The sequence below is a fragment of the Pagrus pagrus genome, assembly GCF_965226575.1.
Source record: "Pagrus pagrus genome assembly, chromosome: 11".
Taxonomy (NCBI): domain Eukaryota; kingdom Metazoa; phylum Chordata; class Actinopteri; order Spariformes; family Sparidae; genus Pagrus; species Pagrus pagrus.
Window position 1 is genome coordinate 15,206,724 of NC_140195.1, and position 11,688 is coordinate 15,218,411.

The 11,688-nt window shown below is 42.1% G+C and overlaps 1 protein-coding gene across 4 annotated transcripts in view; it reads left to right on the forward strand.

Annotated features, from left to right (window-relative positions):
• LOC311264832 (neuron navigator 1-like) overlaps positions 1-11,376 on the forward strand; it is a 91,727-nt gene extending 80,351 nt beyond the window's left edge. For all 4 annotated transcript variants that reach the window (XM_084365970.1, XM_084365971.1, XM_084365972.1 and 1 more), the window contains 16 exons: positions 353-436; positions 1,779-1,887; positions 1,976-2,097; positions 3,106-3,290; positions 3,395-3,557; positions 3,639-3,837; positions 3,951-4,039; positions 4,138-4,236; positions 4,330-4,501; positions 5,039-5,304; positions 5,412-5,563; positions 5,656-5,727; positions 5,818-6,023; positions 6,110-6,228; positions 6,339-6,527; positions 8,872-11,376. In XM_084365970.1, coding sequence (XP_084222096.1) covers positions 353-436; positions 1,779-1,887; positions 1,976-2,097; positions 3,106-3,290; positions 3,395-3,557; positions 3,639-3,837; positions 3,951-4,039; positions 4,138-4,236; positions 4,330-4,501; positions 5,039-5,304; positions 5,412-5,563; positions 5,656-5,727; positions 5,818-6,023; positions 6,110-6,228; positions 6,339-6,527; positions 8,872-8,967 — 2,322 coding nt within the window. In that variant the 3' untranslated portion in view covers positions 8,968-11,376. The remainder of the gene's footprint in view (positions 1-352; positions 437-1,778; positions 1,888-1,975; positions 2,098-3,105; positions 3,291-3,394; positions 3,558-3,638; positions 3,838-3,950; positions 4,040-4,137; positions 4,237-4,329; positions 4,502-5,038; positions 5,305-5,411; positions 5,564-5,655; positions 5,728-5,817; positions 6,024-6,109; positions 6,229-6,338; positions 6,528-8,871) is intronic.
• The last annotated feature ends 312 nt before the right edge of the window (positions 11,377-11,688 follow it).

The following is an 11,688-nucleotide window of genomic DNA, read 5'->3' on the forward strand; positions in this document are numbered from 1 at the left end:
CCTCGCATGTAAGGCAGAAAGGGAAATCTACTGCTCCTGTACGGGGCTTAATTTCTGCTTTCATGAGTCTTCCAATACTTTATTCACATCTAAGTCGTCTGTCCAAGAGCAGTGTTATAACTAGAATAGAGATCGTTGTATTTAACCATCCGCACCCCAAAAATTTTCCAATGGTCCTTGATCTAGCAATGTACAGTACTACTAATTCTTCCATCAGTAAAGGTACTAAATCTAAGCTTAAAATCACTTATTACAGCATATGTTTCATTTAAAAATGTGCCATAATCAGAAAAAAAATAGTGAGTGAATAAAAATGTGACAAATTAATTGTTTCTTTTGTCTTTCCGAACAGGCAAATCTGGTGGCCGCCTTCGAGCAAAGTTTGGAACTAATGACAACTCGGCTGCAGAGCCTGTCAATGACCCAGGAACAGAAGGTAACATCACATCCACACTTTCAAACACAAACACACACAAACGTGAATACCAGCTGCATTCCACCATGGTGCAGTCAGCTAAGAGCAGGCAGTGGTGTGCTAACATGGAGCGAGGTGACTTTGATCACAACCTGCGGTGAGCAGCTGAATGTAGGTTAGAGGCCCAGGCTGCAGCCCCACAGAGAGACTTTAAGTGTGAGAAGAAAACAAGAAAAGTGAAAAAAAAATCTTCACTTGAGGCTGAATGATTAGTGCAAACAGCTTGCATGTGCACTGACACCAAACAACACATTCCTGCATTCTTCAGCCTTTTGTATCTTTTTTTAGTGTGAATGAATTGATCAGTGCCCAAGGCAGTTTTCAGTGTGCGTGTGTGTGTGCGTGTGTGTGTGCGTGTGTGTGTGTGTGTGTGTGTGTGTGTGTGTGTGTGTGTGTGTGTGTGTGTGTGTGTAAATGAGGATCCTCTCTTCGTGCTTCATGCCTTGCTGCTCCCACTGAAAGGCTCGTCTAGACCGCTCCAGAAAAAGTCTTTGTTGTTTGTGCCAGCGCGCTGACCTGTGCAGCTCAGCCTGGAGCACAGGCTCTTTAACCTTGAGGAGATGGGCCGGGCGGCTCTATTTAGAGTGGAGTGGGATCGACTTTAGCACAGAGAGGCTCTGTTGTTCTCGACTTTTTGTCCTTTTGAACTGTTAACATCGTGTGGAGGATCAAGCGCCCCAGGTGTATCAGCTCATACTGTGGGCTAGAGATGTAGTGTTTCACTAAAGAATGGAACAATACTACTCCTACCCAAAAAATATGGAAATATATCAGTGTTTATTCTGAATATTTAAATAAATGGGCAATTGTTTTGTATTTTTAATTACCATTTCAAGAATCATATAGGCAAGCTATTTAAAATCAGTCTTTATTTGTCACACACATCATTAAACATCAGTAAACTACAGAATATTGATAGTATGTCATAAATAAAAAAAATAAAATAAAATAGACTTAAAGGTGCAATTATGTAAGATTTTTTGTTTAAAACATTAAAAAATGGTAAAAAAAAAAAAGGTTTCAACGTCATATGAAGACGTCTGTATATTGTGTTGCAGGGATATCTATTGAAGTTAGCATGCAAACCAGCTAGCCCCTAGACACATTGTACCTCAAGAGGTGATAGACAGATAGTAAACAACACTAACATGCCCTGAGCTCCCATTCTGGTCAAAGTCAGCTAATACCACCGCTAGGTGCACGATTAAATTAGCTCAATAACTAATGGCAGCTACAGTAAGCAGCAGTTAGCAGGTACTCTGATGAGCACCAACTCACTGACATGTATTAAATGTTTCTGTAGGACTCAGAGTTGTCGGATCTGAGGGAGACCATCGATGCCCTGAGGACCAGGAATGAAGAAGCCCAGGCTGTCATACATGGAGCCTTAAACAACCCAGATAACATGAAAGGTTTGGAGACTGATCTGTTTCTCTGCACATCTGCCTGCGTCAGTGCACATTTGCCCCTTTTTGACTTTGAGTTGTCTTGGTTTCCCAGACATGCGGATTCGACGTCAGAACTCATGTGAGAGCATCTCCAGTCTCAACAGCCTGACCAGCATGTCGAGCCTGGGCAGTCTGAAGGATCAGGATGCCAAGAAGAAGAAGAAAAAGAGCTGGGTAAGAACGCACCCTGCATGTGACTCTTAACAACCCGTTTGTCTATGCTCAGTTTGTTCTCCGTAGTGATGTTTAAATAGTAGCACGAACCCGATAACAGCAAGTGTGACCACTCTCTCCCTCCTCTGTGTTGTGTTATTTTTCTGTTTTAGGTCTTTGAGGTGAGTGCAGTCATTGCGTCCCTATAAAGCCTTTATAATTTTCTGTCATACAGCATGATGGACCATCTAAAACTGTCACGCAGTCCTCAAGTGCCCTCCATCTCTGCTCATTGAGCCTCTAGACCACTGATTGGCTGTTTATTCTGTGAATATTAAATACGAACGGATGGCTGTAATTCAGTTAGAGTGGCAATCAGCAGACATGATGTTCCATAAACAGTTTAATCATCAGAGTTGATTAAATCTTCAGTTATGTTTCTCCTCATTTACGCCATGCTTTATTGTATATTTTGTCCTTCAGTAAAATTGTGTACAGCCTTACCAAGTAGCCCTGACTGACGCAGCAGCTGGGTACTAAATCTGCAAAAACATGCACTGACTCTAACTTTGACTTATTTGCAGAAAATGACTGGAAGCTTAAAGGAAAGCACTTATTCAATTTCTTTCTTATGTCTGTACCTTAAATGTGAAGCTACCATCAACTGCCTGCTAGCCTAGCTTTGCATAAAGACCAGAAACAAAGTGGAAACAGCTAGCCAGGCTCAGTCGAGGCCGGGTAACAAAACTTGTCTTCCAGAACCTTCACATCTCATTTTTTAAATCTGTACAAAAATCATAATATTATATAATCGGTCATATTTAACAAGCAGATATGAGAGAGGTTTCACTCCTCTCATCCTTGTGGCAAGAAAGCGAATAAGCGTTTCCCCAGATGTCAAACCATTCCTTTAATTACAGCATGTATGAAATCAGTCCTAACACCTTGTTTTTGTTTTACCTCTTAGTAATAAATGAAGCAATCCACTGAATATTGGTTCAACTCTCTGTATTGCCATCCTTTGTGTAGCTAAGGAGCTCCTTCAACAAAGCATTCAGCATTAAGAAAGGCTCCAAAACTTACTCAGACATCGAGGAAATCGCCACCCCCGACTCCTCAGCTCCCAACTCCCCAAAGATGCCTCACGAGGGGGTAGAAGGAGGAGAAAACCAGCCCATGTCCCTCACAACCTCAACCTCTGCCACCTCCTCTGTGTGAGTACACAAACGCCTTGCTACAGCTCTTAGCTCAATACTGAGAAACACGTTTTAGCCTTCATGGTTGTCTGGTGCTGATAAGTGTATCCCCTTCCCTCCAGGATCATGGAGACTACAGAAGAGGGAGACAATGAGGAAACGGCGGTAACAGAGCTGCGCTCAGAGCTCTGGCTGAAAGAGAGAGAACTGACAGACATCCGACTGGAGGCCTTAAGCTCCGCACATCAGCTGGAGCAGCTCCGAGAAGCCATGAACAGCATGCAGGTTTGTTTTGCCTCCATGAACGTTTATGTTAATGCATTAGTGTGTGAATGTAACATTTTTTTTTACCTGCCTGTATCCTAGTCAACGGTGGAGAACCTGAAGGCGGAGAATGACCATTTGAAAACAGGAAGTACGCTCACTCTCCCTGGCTCCGGTCCCACATCTTCCACTTCGCAGCCTTCAGGCCTCGCCTCTCTCCTGGGGCCCTCACTGAGGCAGCCAATGAGTATGTCCCTCACCAAGTCCTTCAGCCTCAGTCTGAATGATTGTAAAGATCCAGGTAAGAGACGAACACAGAATTTCCCCAGTTTTTACCTCACGCATGTCTAGAGCACACATAAAAGTTGTATATCTGTACCCCTTTCACTCTTTTCTTTCCCTTTTCTCTTTTAGACCTGTCTCCAGTTGACACGTTAAGTGTGTCTTCCCAGCCAGATGAGGTGTGTGCAAGAGTGCTGGTCCGCGTTGGAGAGCATGCAGAGGTAAACACCTTAAACAACCTCAATATCCTATAATGTCAACAGCTTTAACACGAACATATGCAAGATTGTTCACGCTTTCCCTCTCTCTGGCTGTGCAGGGCAGTAAGCAGCAGCAGGACTACTTCTTGGGCTCAGTGCTGGTCAATGCGAGGACCGACTGGGCCTGTCTCGACTCTGTTATAGCGAAGACCTTCAAGGTAAGTCAATGCTTGCCCTTTACTGTGTAGACCCAGTATAATTGTGAATAGATAGATCAGTCCTTACTTATTTTCCTTTTTGTTTTTCTCCAGGATTACCTTACTCAAGTGGACCCGACTGCCAGCCTTGGTCTGTCCTGTGATTCACTGCACATGTACCAGCTGACCCAGGGAGGGCAGAGGGTGATAGGAGGGGACAAACCTCAAGCATCACCTTGTCGTTGTCTCGGCAACGGTTCAGCCCGAATATTTGTCACCTTGAAAGGTTAGTGAGTGTCCTCAGTAGTAGTTTTTGCTTTGAAATGTGTGTAATTTATATTTTTGCCGACAATTTTCATTGTATTGATTTCCTACCTGCTTGGCACCTACAGTACACTGTAAAACACAACTTTGCCCTCATTTCATCTTTTTTTTCATTATTTTTCAGTAATGCAAGCTGGTGAGATTAGAGGTGTTCTGACAAACAATCAGCAAGGATGGATGTTGTGTCAAACATTTTGCAAGTGCAACAATAGGGAGAGTTTTCATAACAGTCCCTGTTCACCACTGCACTTAAAAATAAATAAAAGCAATAAAATGTCAATTGTGATGTATTGCCCACCTCTAGATTTATAAAGATTTATGTCTACGTACGTGGAGGGGCATTTTAAGTTCGTAAAATTTTAAAACTGATTTAATGAATTGTAAATAATGCACTGAAAAACATCAGCATTTCCCAGTTTCTTACACGCGGGAGTTACAGATATTTCATAATAAAGACTGCATAAATCCAATTGCCTCTTCCTTGTCTGCCTCTCTCTAGGTCTTAGGGAAAAATCTGTCGACGCTCTGGTGTTTGAGACTATGATTCCCAAGCCGATGATGCTGCACTACATCAGCTTGGTGCTGAAGCACAGACGCCTGGTTCTGTCTGGGCCCAGCGGGACAGGAAAGACGTACCTGGCTCAGCGTCTGGCTCACTACCTCCTTGAGCGCAGCCGGACAGACTCGTCCGAGGCCGACCGCGAGACCTGCGTCCTGGGTCGTAGCGCTGCAGTCACTTTCAACATGCATCGTCAATCACAAAAGGTAACGTGTGTCTCAGGATTTATTTCAACCACTTATCAACACAAATTTGAGTATTGATTCATATACACACACTTTTTAACTTCCCCTTTCTTCGCTTTCACTTTCAGGAGTTGCAGCTGTATCTGTCTGATTTAGCGAATCAGATCGACAGAGAGAGTGGAGGAGAGCTGCCGCTGGTTGTTATCATAGACGACATTAGTGACTCAGCAGCTATCACTGAACTTGTTAACGGAGCACTTACCTGCAAGTATCACAAATGGTCAGTCACACCAAACAGTTGTAGTATTTCACTAAAGAGATAAAATTATATTCGGCTCATGAAAAAGTGCATTTCCTGTGTTGATGTTTCAGTCCCTACATCATTGGAACAACCAATCAGCCTGTGAAGATGTCATCTAACCATGGACTGCACCTTAGCTTCAGGTGAGCACAAAATGCCCACAATGACTCCTCTTTCTTTACAAAATGAAGTGCACATAGAGTAAAAGAAACGTTTCTTGCACATGAACACAGGATGGTGACGTTTTCCAACAACGTGGAACCGGCTAACGGGTTCCTAGTGAGATACCTGCATCGCAAAGCTGTGGAAGCCTACCAGGAGAAGGTGCAGGACCCAGCACGCCACCAGGCTCTCCTTCGCGTATTGGACTGGGTCCCTCAGCTCTGGTACCACCTCCACACTTTCCTGGAGAAGCACAGCACCTCAGACTTCCTCATAGGTGAGAGACAGTGGACGCACAGTCAGGGAACATAATTGGATCCGCAGCACGAAATCAGTTAACGTGAAATTTTGCCTTCCATGTAGGTCCCTGCTTCTTCCTGTCCTGCCCAGTATCAGTGGCAGAGTTCAGGCAGTGGTTCATCGACCTTTGGAACCACTCCATCATACCGTATCTGCAGGAGGGAGCCAAAGATGGTATCAAGGTGAGATACACTCACACAGAAATCCTCTAATGTTTGTGCTACTGACAGAAGGTTCGCTCCTTTACCTCTTCACATGGTATACTACAAAGTATTTCTATGTTTTCTCTCAGGTGCACGGTCACAAGGCGGTATGGGAGGATCCAGTGGAGTGGGTGAGAGGGACTCTCCCTTGGCCCAACGCACAGCAGGACCAGTCCAAGCTCTTTCACCTACCTCCCCCCAGCATAGGTCCACCCAGTGAGGAGAAGAAGCCCCCCAAAGATACACCTCCACCCAGCACACTGGAGTCAGACCCACTGGTGAGAGAGAAGGTTTCTATTGAGATAGTTAAGGGAAGAGAGGCCGCATAGGTGTGAGGTGTGCATTTCAGTCATCTACAGAGTCAATTGATAATGGACTGAAGGAGATATTTTCCCTTTCATAGGAGCTCAACATTCAAATTGGATTCCTGTTTCCCAAAGCACTGCATTATGGTTTTGGAGAAGTGAAAGAAAAGTGGCACAGCTGAAAATGTTCATGTTTGGGCTCATGCAATCTGTATTTTAAGGCATTCAGTTTAAGAGGCAGAAAATATCGAAAGAAGAAATGGAAATTAATATAAATAGCTGCTGTGCCTGATATATAACCACAGGCTGACCACTGTAACAGAGAAAATGTGCCTGAAGTTTTCTAAAAAAACATCTCGTAAAAACAGGTGTAAAATCTGCAGCACTGTTTTACATACAGAGGATTAGAGACTATACTCGGGTCAAAATAGTGAGCGAGAACGAAAGAAAAATGAAAACTACAACCTAAATTTTACAATTTCTTTAGTGGAGCCCGCTGCACAGCAGTACAGACCGAAGACTCAAGGAAAGTTGACATCTCATGACTTGTCCTGCAATGGCCTCTTGCCTGAATATTTGTTTTTCCTGACCTACTGATTAGGTGGGCTGTTGCATGTTTAGTGGACAGGTTTCATAATACATCTACCACATTGATGTTTTTACATCCAATACATTCAATTAATGATCTTTCTTACTTCAGTGATATTTTCTCACATATACGTAGCCTTTCCTCATGCGATGAATACATGTTTGAATACATGCATGTGTCAAAAGTGTCTTCTCTGCGACCAGTATTTAAAGTTCAGCTGCAGTAAATACTTTGCTACTTGCTCAACACATGTTAATGAGGAAGAATAATGCATCAAATCTTATTTAGCAGCAGCAGTTTTTATAAATCAAAGGAATTGTTGCTGGGCTCATTTAAATCTGCAGTCTTAATACCCTGCTAAATTAAAAAAAAATTGTGGAGATGCTAAATTTTGCACCGACAAGTTATTTACGACAGGCTTAGTAAACTATTGTTTAAGTCATTTTATAACAAAAATGCCAAACATTGGCTGGTAAGATTTACCGCTTCTCAGTTTAAATTTATATTTGTTTTGTTTCTGGACAATTGTTCAGACAATACAACCAATGTGGCAACATCCCCTTCCACTCTGGAAGATTGTTATGTGCAGTTTTCACTATTACATATTCACATTTTCTTAAGCTAAAAAGTTATATAATTAATCATAGCAATGTTCGATAAGTAAATGGACAAGAAAAATAATCCTTAGTTGCCGTAATACTTACAGAGGTATTACTGCTGGAAAGATGGCCCTTGCTTAAAACTGGGCTGTCTATGCTGTAGAGAGATGGAAATATTTTTGAAATTGTTGCTACATGACCAAAGAAAACAGAGAGAAGGGGCTGTGGTATTTTCTTTTACTCAAAATGTAGAAAACAACAACAATTAAGCTGATGGGTGCGTTTTTGTTTTTGCTCGAAGTCCGTTTTGAAATAGGAAACAGTAAAGTTGCCAGCCACTAACAAGACTATCGTATTGCAGTTCAACAGTTCACTAAAATATGTTTTTGAGGCGAGAAATAGACAATGAACAAGATTGTTGGTCAGATATAATTAGCACTGCCTTGTTTTTCAGGCTCTAAACTTTTTCAATTGCAACTAAATAGCATGATAAAATATGTTTCTGAAAACATTTTATGCCAGAAATATGCAGTGTAGTAACAGAAACCTGGTTTATAGTTTACACAGTTTGATCGGAGTTGGATGAGACGCCCCTCATTCGATCCAAGAGGAGGAGTGCGGCTCTCTGAGAGAAGAAAGAGAAGTTTATGAATGTTAATTTGTATATACTACCTACATTGTAGTGAGAGAAAGCTGGTTGAAATTCTGCAGTGTCCGTTTAAGTGTCCAAATATTTTTTATTACGTCAAGATAAATGCTAACCCTGTCAAACAAAACCTGTCTGGTAGTCTGCAATTTGTTTGTTTCTTTATTTCCACACATACATTTATTAATTTATTTCCAAAAATGAAAATATGCAATGTACAATAAGAAGAAAGAATCTGAGGAGAATTGCCTCAATAGATAATTACACGAAAGGAAAACAAGCAATATTCATAAAAGGTCTTTAGACTTGAGGTTGAGAGAAGACGTCCAGTTTGGACAAATTTCTGGGATTGGGAAATTACAGGAATGAGGGCTCTAAGTACAGAGAAGCTACATGTGGAGTAAATATAAAATTGGTAATTTTATGAAAATAGGTCTTGTCAGTTAAACTCACCTTGCCTCTCTGTCTCCTCCTGCTACCCAGATGGCCATGCTGCTGAAGCTCCAGGAGTCGGCCAACTACATCGAGTCTCCAGAGCGGGAGGGCTGTCTGGATCCCACTCTGCAGGCTACGCTCTGAGGAAAACATGCGCCTGTCAGTCAAGCTATGGACTCTTGATTAAGGCTGACGCAGCTGGTGCAGTCCCGACGAGACTTTAAAGACTAAATAAAGAACTTAACTGTGTGCTCAGTGAGCAGCTACAAAGCTAAATGTAAAGGATCTACAGAGAGAGAGAGTGATTATGGACGAAGGGTTTGCTCTGCCCTGCTATCAGAAAGACAATTAAACTGCTTTCATAGGAAGCTGTGATGATCATGTCAGGGAAAGACTCATCTCTTCTCTGCCCTCAAATAGTCCCAGATGGGTTGAATCTGCAAGTGCATGGTAACCGGAATAGTATGATGCAAATTATTACCTATAATCCTATTGATCAAGGCCCATTCTTTTCTCTTCCTTTTTGCTTTTTTACTGCCACGACTTTCACCACAACTCTTGGTGCTTACTTGCTGGTTTCCATTGATGGCGCATGCTTCAGTTCACAAAGTAACTCTGATTTCCTCAAAAGTAGGATCATCACTCGGCCACAGCCAAAAATGCACTTTATTTTCTACTTGTGGTAATTGGATTTAAGGAGGCTGTGTCAGTGACTGTGAGTTTGGCCAAATCATGCAGTTCATGAGTAATTCCTCCAGATGGCAGCATCTTCTTCCCCCTGCCTCGGTGCTCCCAGGTGACTCCCCGGTGCTCCAAGGTGCTCAGTACAGAATATAACACACACTCTACAGTAGAAATATGAAAATGGCCTTGAATGTTTTTTCATTTCAGCCACATTTTATCACTCATGGATCAAATATCAGAAGTTGTAAGAGTAACATGCATGGGCGAATTGAAGAAATTGGTTTTAAGGGTCAGCCTGTAAAGAAAGTGTCATCATCACCACAGAAACAGACATCGACCCGGCTCGACATACAGTATTGTAACACAAAGAAAAACAAAAAAACAAAAACTGCTCGTTTGTCCAGTCTGCCGATAGGTCTACCATTTCTGGCTCTGCTTACGTATATTCTGTATCTAGATATCAGTTTTAAACACAAAATTCTCTTGTGATAGATGAGGATACAGCTTTGAAAATCTTGATTTTGTAGGATTTTATACTGAGTCAACTTCAATGATCGTCTGTATACAGCAACTACCGCCTATGTGTACCTAACATGCCATTATCAGACAGCGTAGAAACGATACGCTTCTGTCATTATGTACATCATCCCACGGGGGGGGGAGGGACATAAAACAAACTGCCATCAAGTGATAAGAATCTGTACAAAAAGTGATTTCCTTCCTCATTGCATTTGCTCTTTATAACTTTGATAACATACCTGTAGAAATCAGTTTCCTTCTTGAAGAGTAAGAGTAAGGGCTGGGGTGTGAGAAAGGTTAATTTATAAGTGGCTTCCTCCTGTTCCTCTCCTTCATTTGTTTGCACATAATATATGTTAGAGTACTAGATTACAGAGAGTATTTATTGCTCACATCTTGACTGTTCTTGTGATGAAGGAGGAGAGTGTGAAAAAAAAGATGTGTAAGAGGAGGAAACTGTCTGTTTGTGGAGATATTCTCAAACCTCTCAGCCATGTGCCCCCGCCTCGACCCTGAAGTACCTCAAACTGCCATTCTGTCCAGATGTCCCTCTACTTTCCAAAAAACAGGGTGCTGGTGTAAAGTAGAGACATGATGCCTAAGTCTATCTGTGCCTGAAACACAATTTGGCCTAAAGCTGCCTGTGAGCTGCTTTAATCTACCACTCGGAGGCCTCGATTTAGAGGAAACGTCATCACTTCCTCTCAGCTACTCTGATGTCACTTTAATGTCGTCACCTCGATGCCCAGATGCGGGTGAAGAGTGGGTTATCAATTTTGATCTTTGCCTGGAAGTCTTGTTGATAAACTGTTAGTAAAGACGAGTGTGTATCGTGACCGGGTTGCTTGTGTGACACCATTTTAAGAGCAGTGAAAGAACAGAGATGTAATGCCAACAAATGTATCCCTTGTGTGTTTCCCAAAGTTTTGTTTCATTGGACCTACCACGCTTAACCTTACCACGGGAGGGATTTTTTAATAACTGGATGTCTCCATCTTTTCACGTTGTTTTTAAGAGCAGACCTTTGTTTTTTCTTATGCAAATATTTGTAAAGGTTTCTTTCTCTTTTGTACATGACATTACTATTGTAAACACTGTAAATAGTCAGTGCATCTGCGACAACAATCACTAAAAACTTGTAGAGATCTAAGAGAAGGCATGGCCCCTGTATGCAGACAAAAAAGGCGTCCTCTGTGGTTTTATTGTCTTCCTCCAGCAGGCAGGAAGGAGCACTTGGCTTAAAAGGGGGCCTGAATAATGGTTGTATGGCATGTCTCTATAACCACATCAAACTCCATATGTCTAACATTGAGCAATGGACACAATAAAGTCATGCCATTCTTCACATCACTACCTGTCTCTGTTTACATTGTTTTATCCACTAGGGGGCGCTAATATTACTGTATATGGTCATTTAATGGGCTGTATGACCATTTTTATCTGTATGTGGGGCTTTTTGGCATGGCAAAATGTTATTTGGCATTGATTACATGTAGGGTTAACTGCTTGTATATGTGAATAATAGGGGTTAAAACGGGATTTTCCCTCGTGCTTACATCACAGGTCCTAGCAGAGATGAAGATGTGACTGAAGGAGTGGGGATGGGGCTTATATCAATGGGAGGGGGTATTAAAGTGAGGAAATGGGTGGAGTTGTCCACAT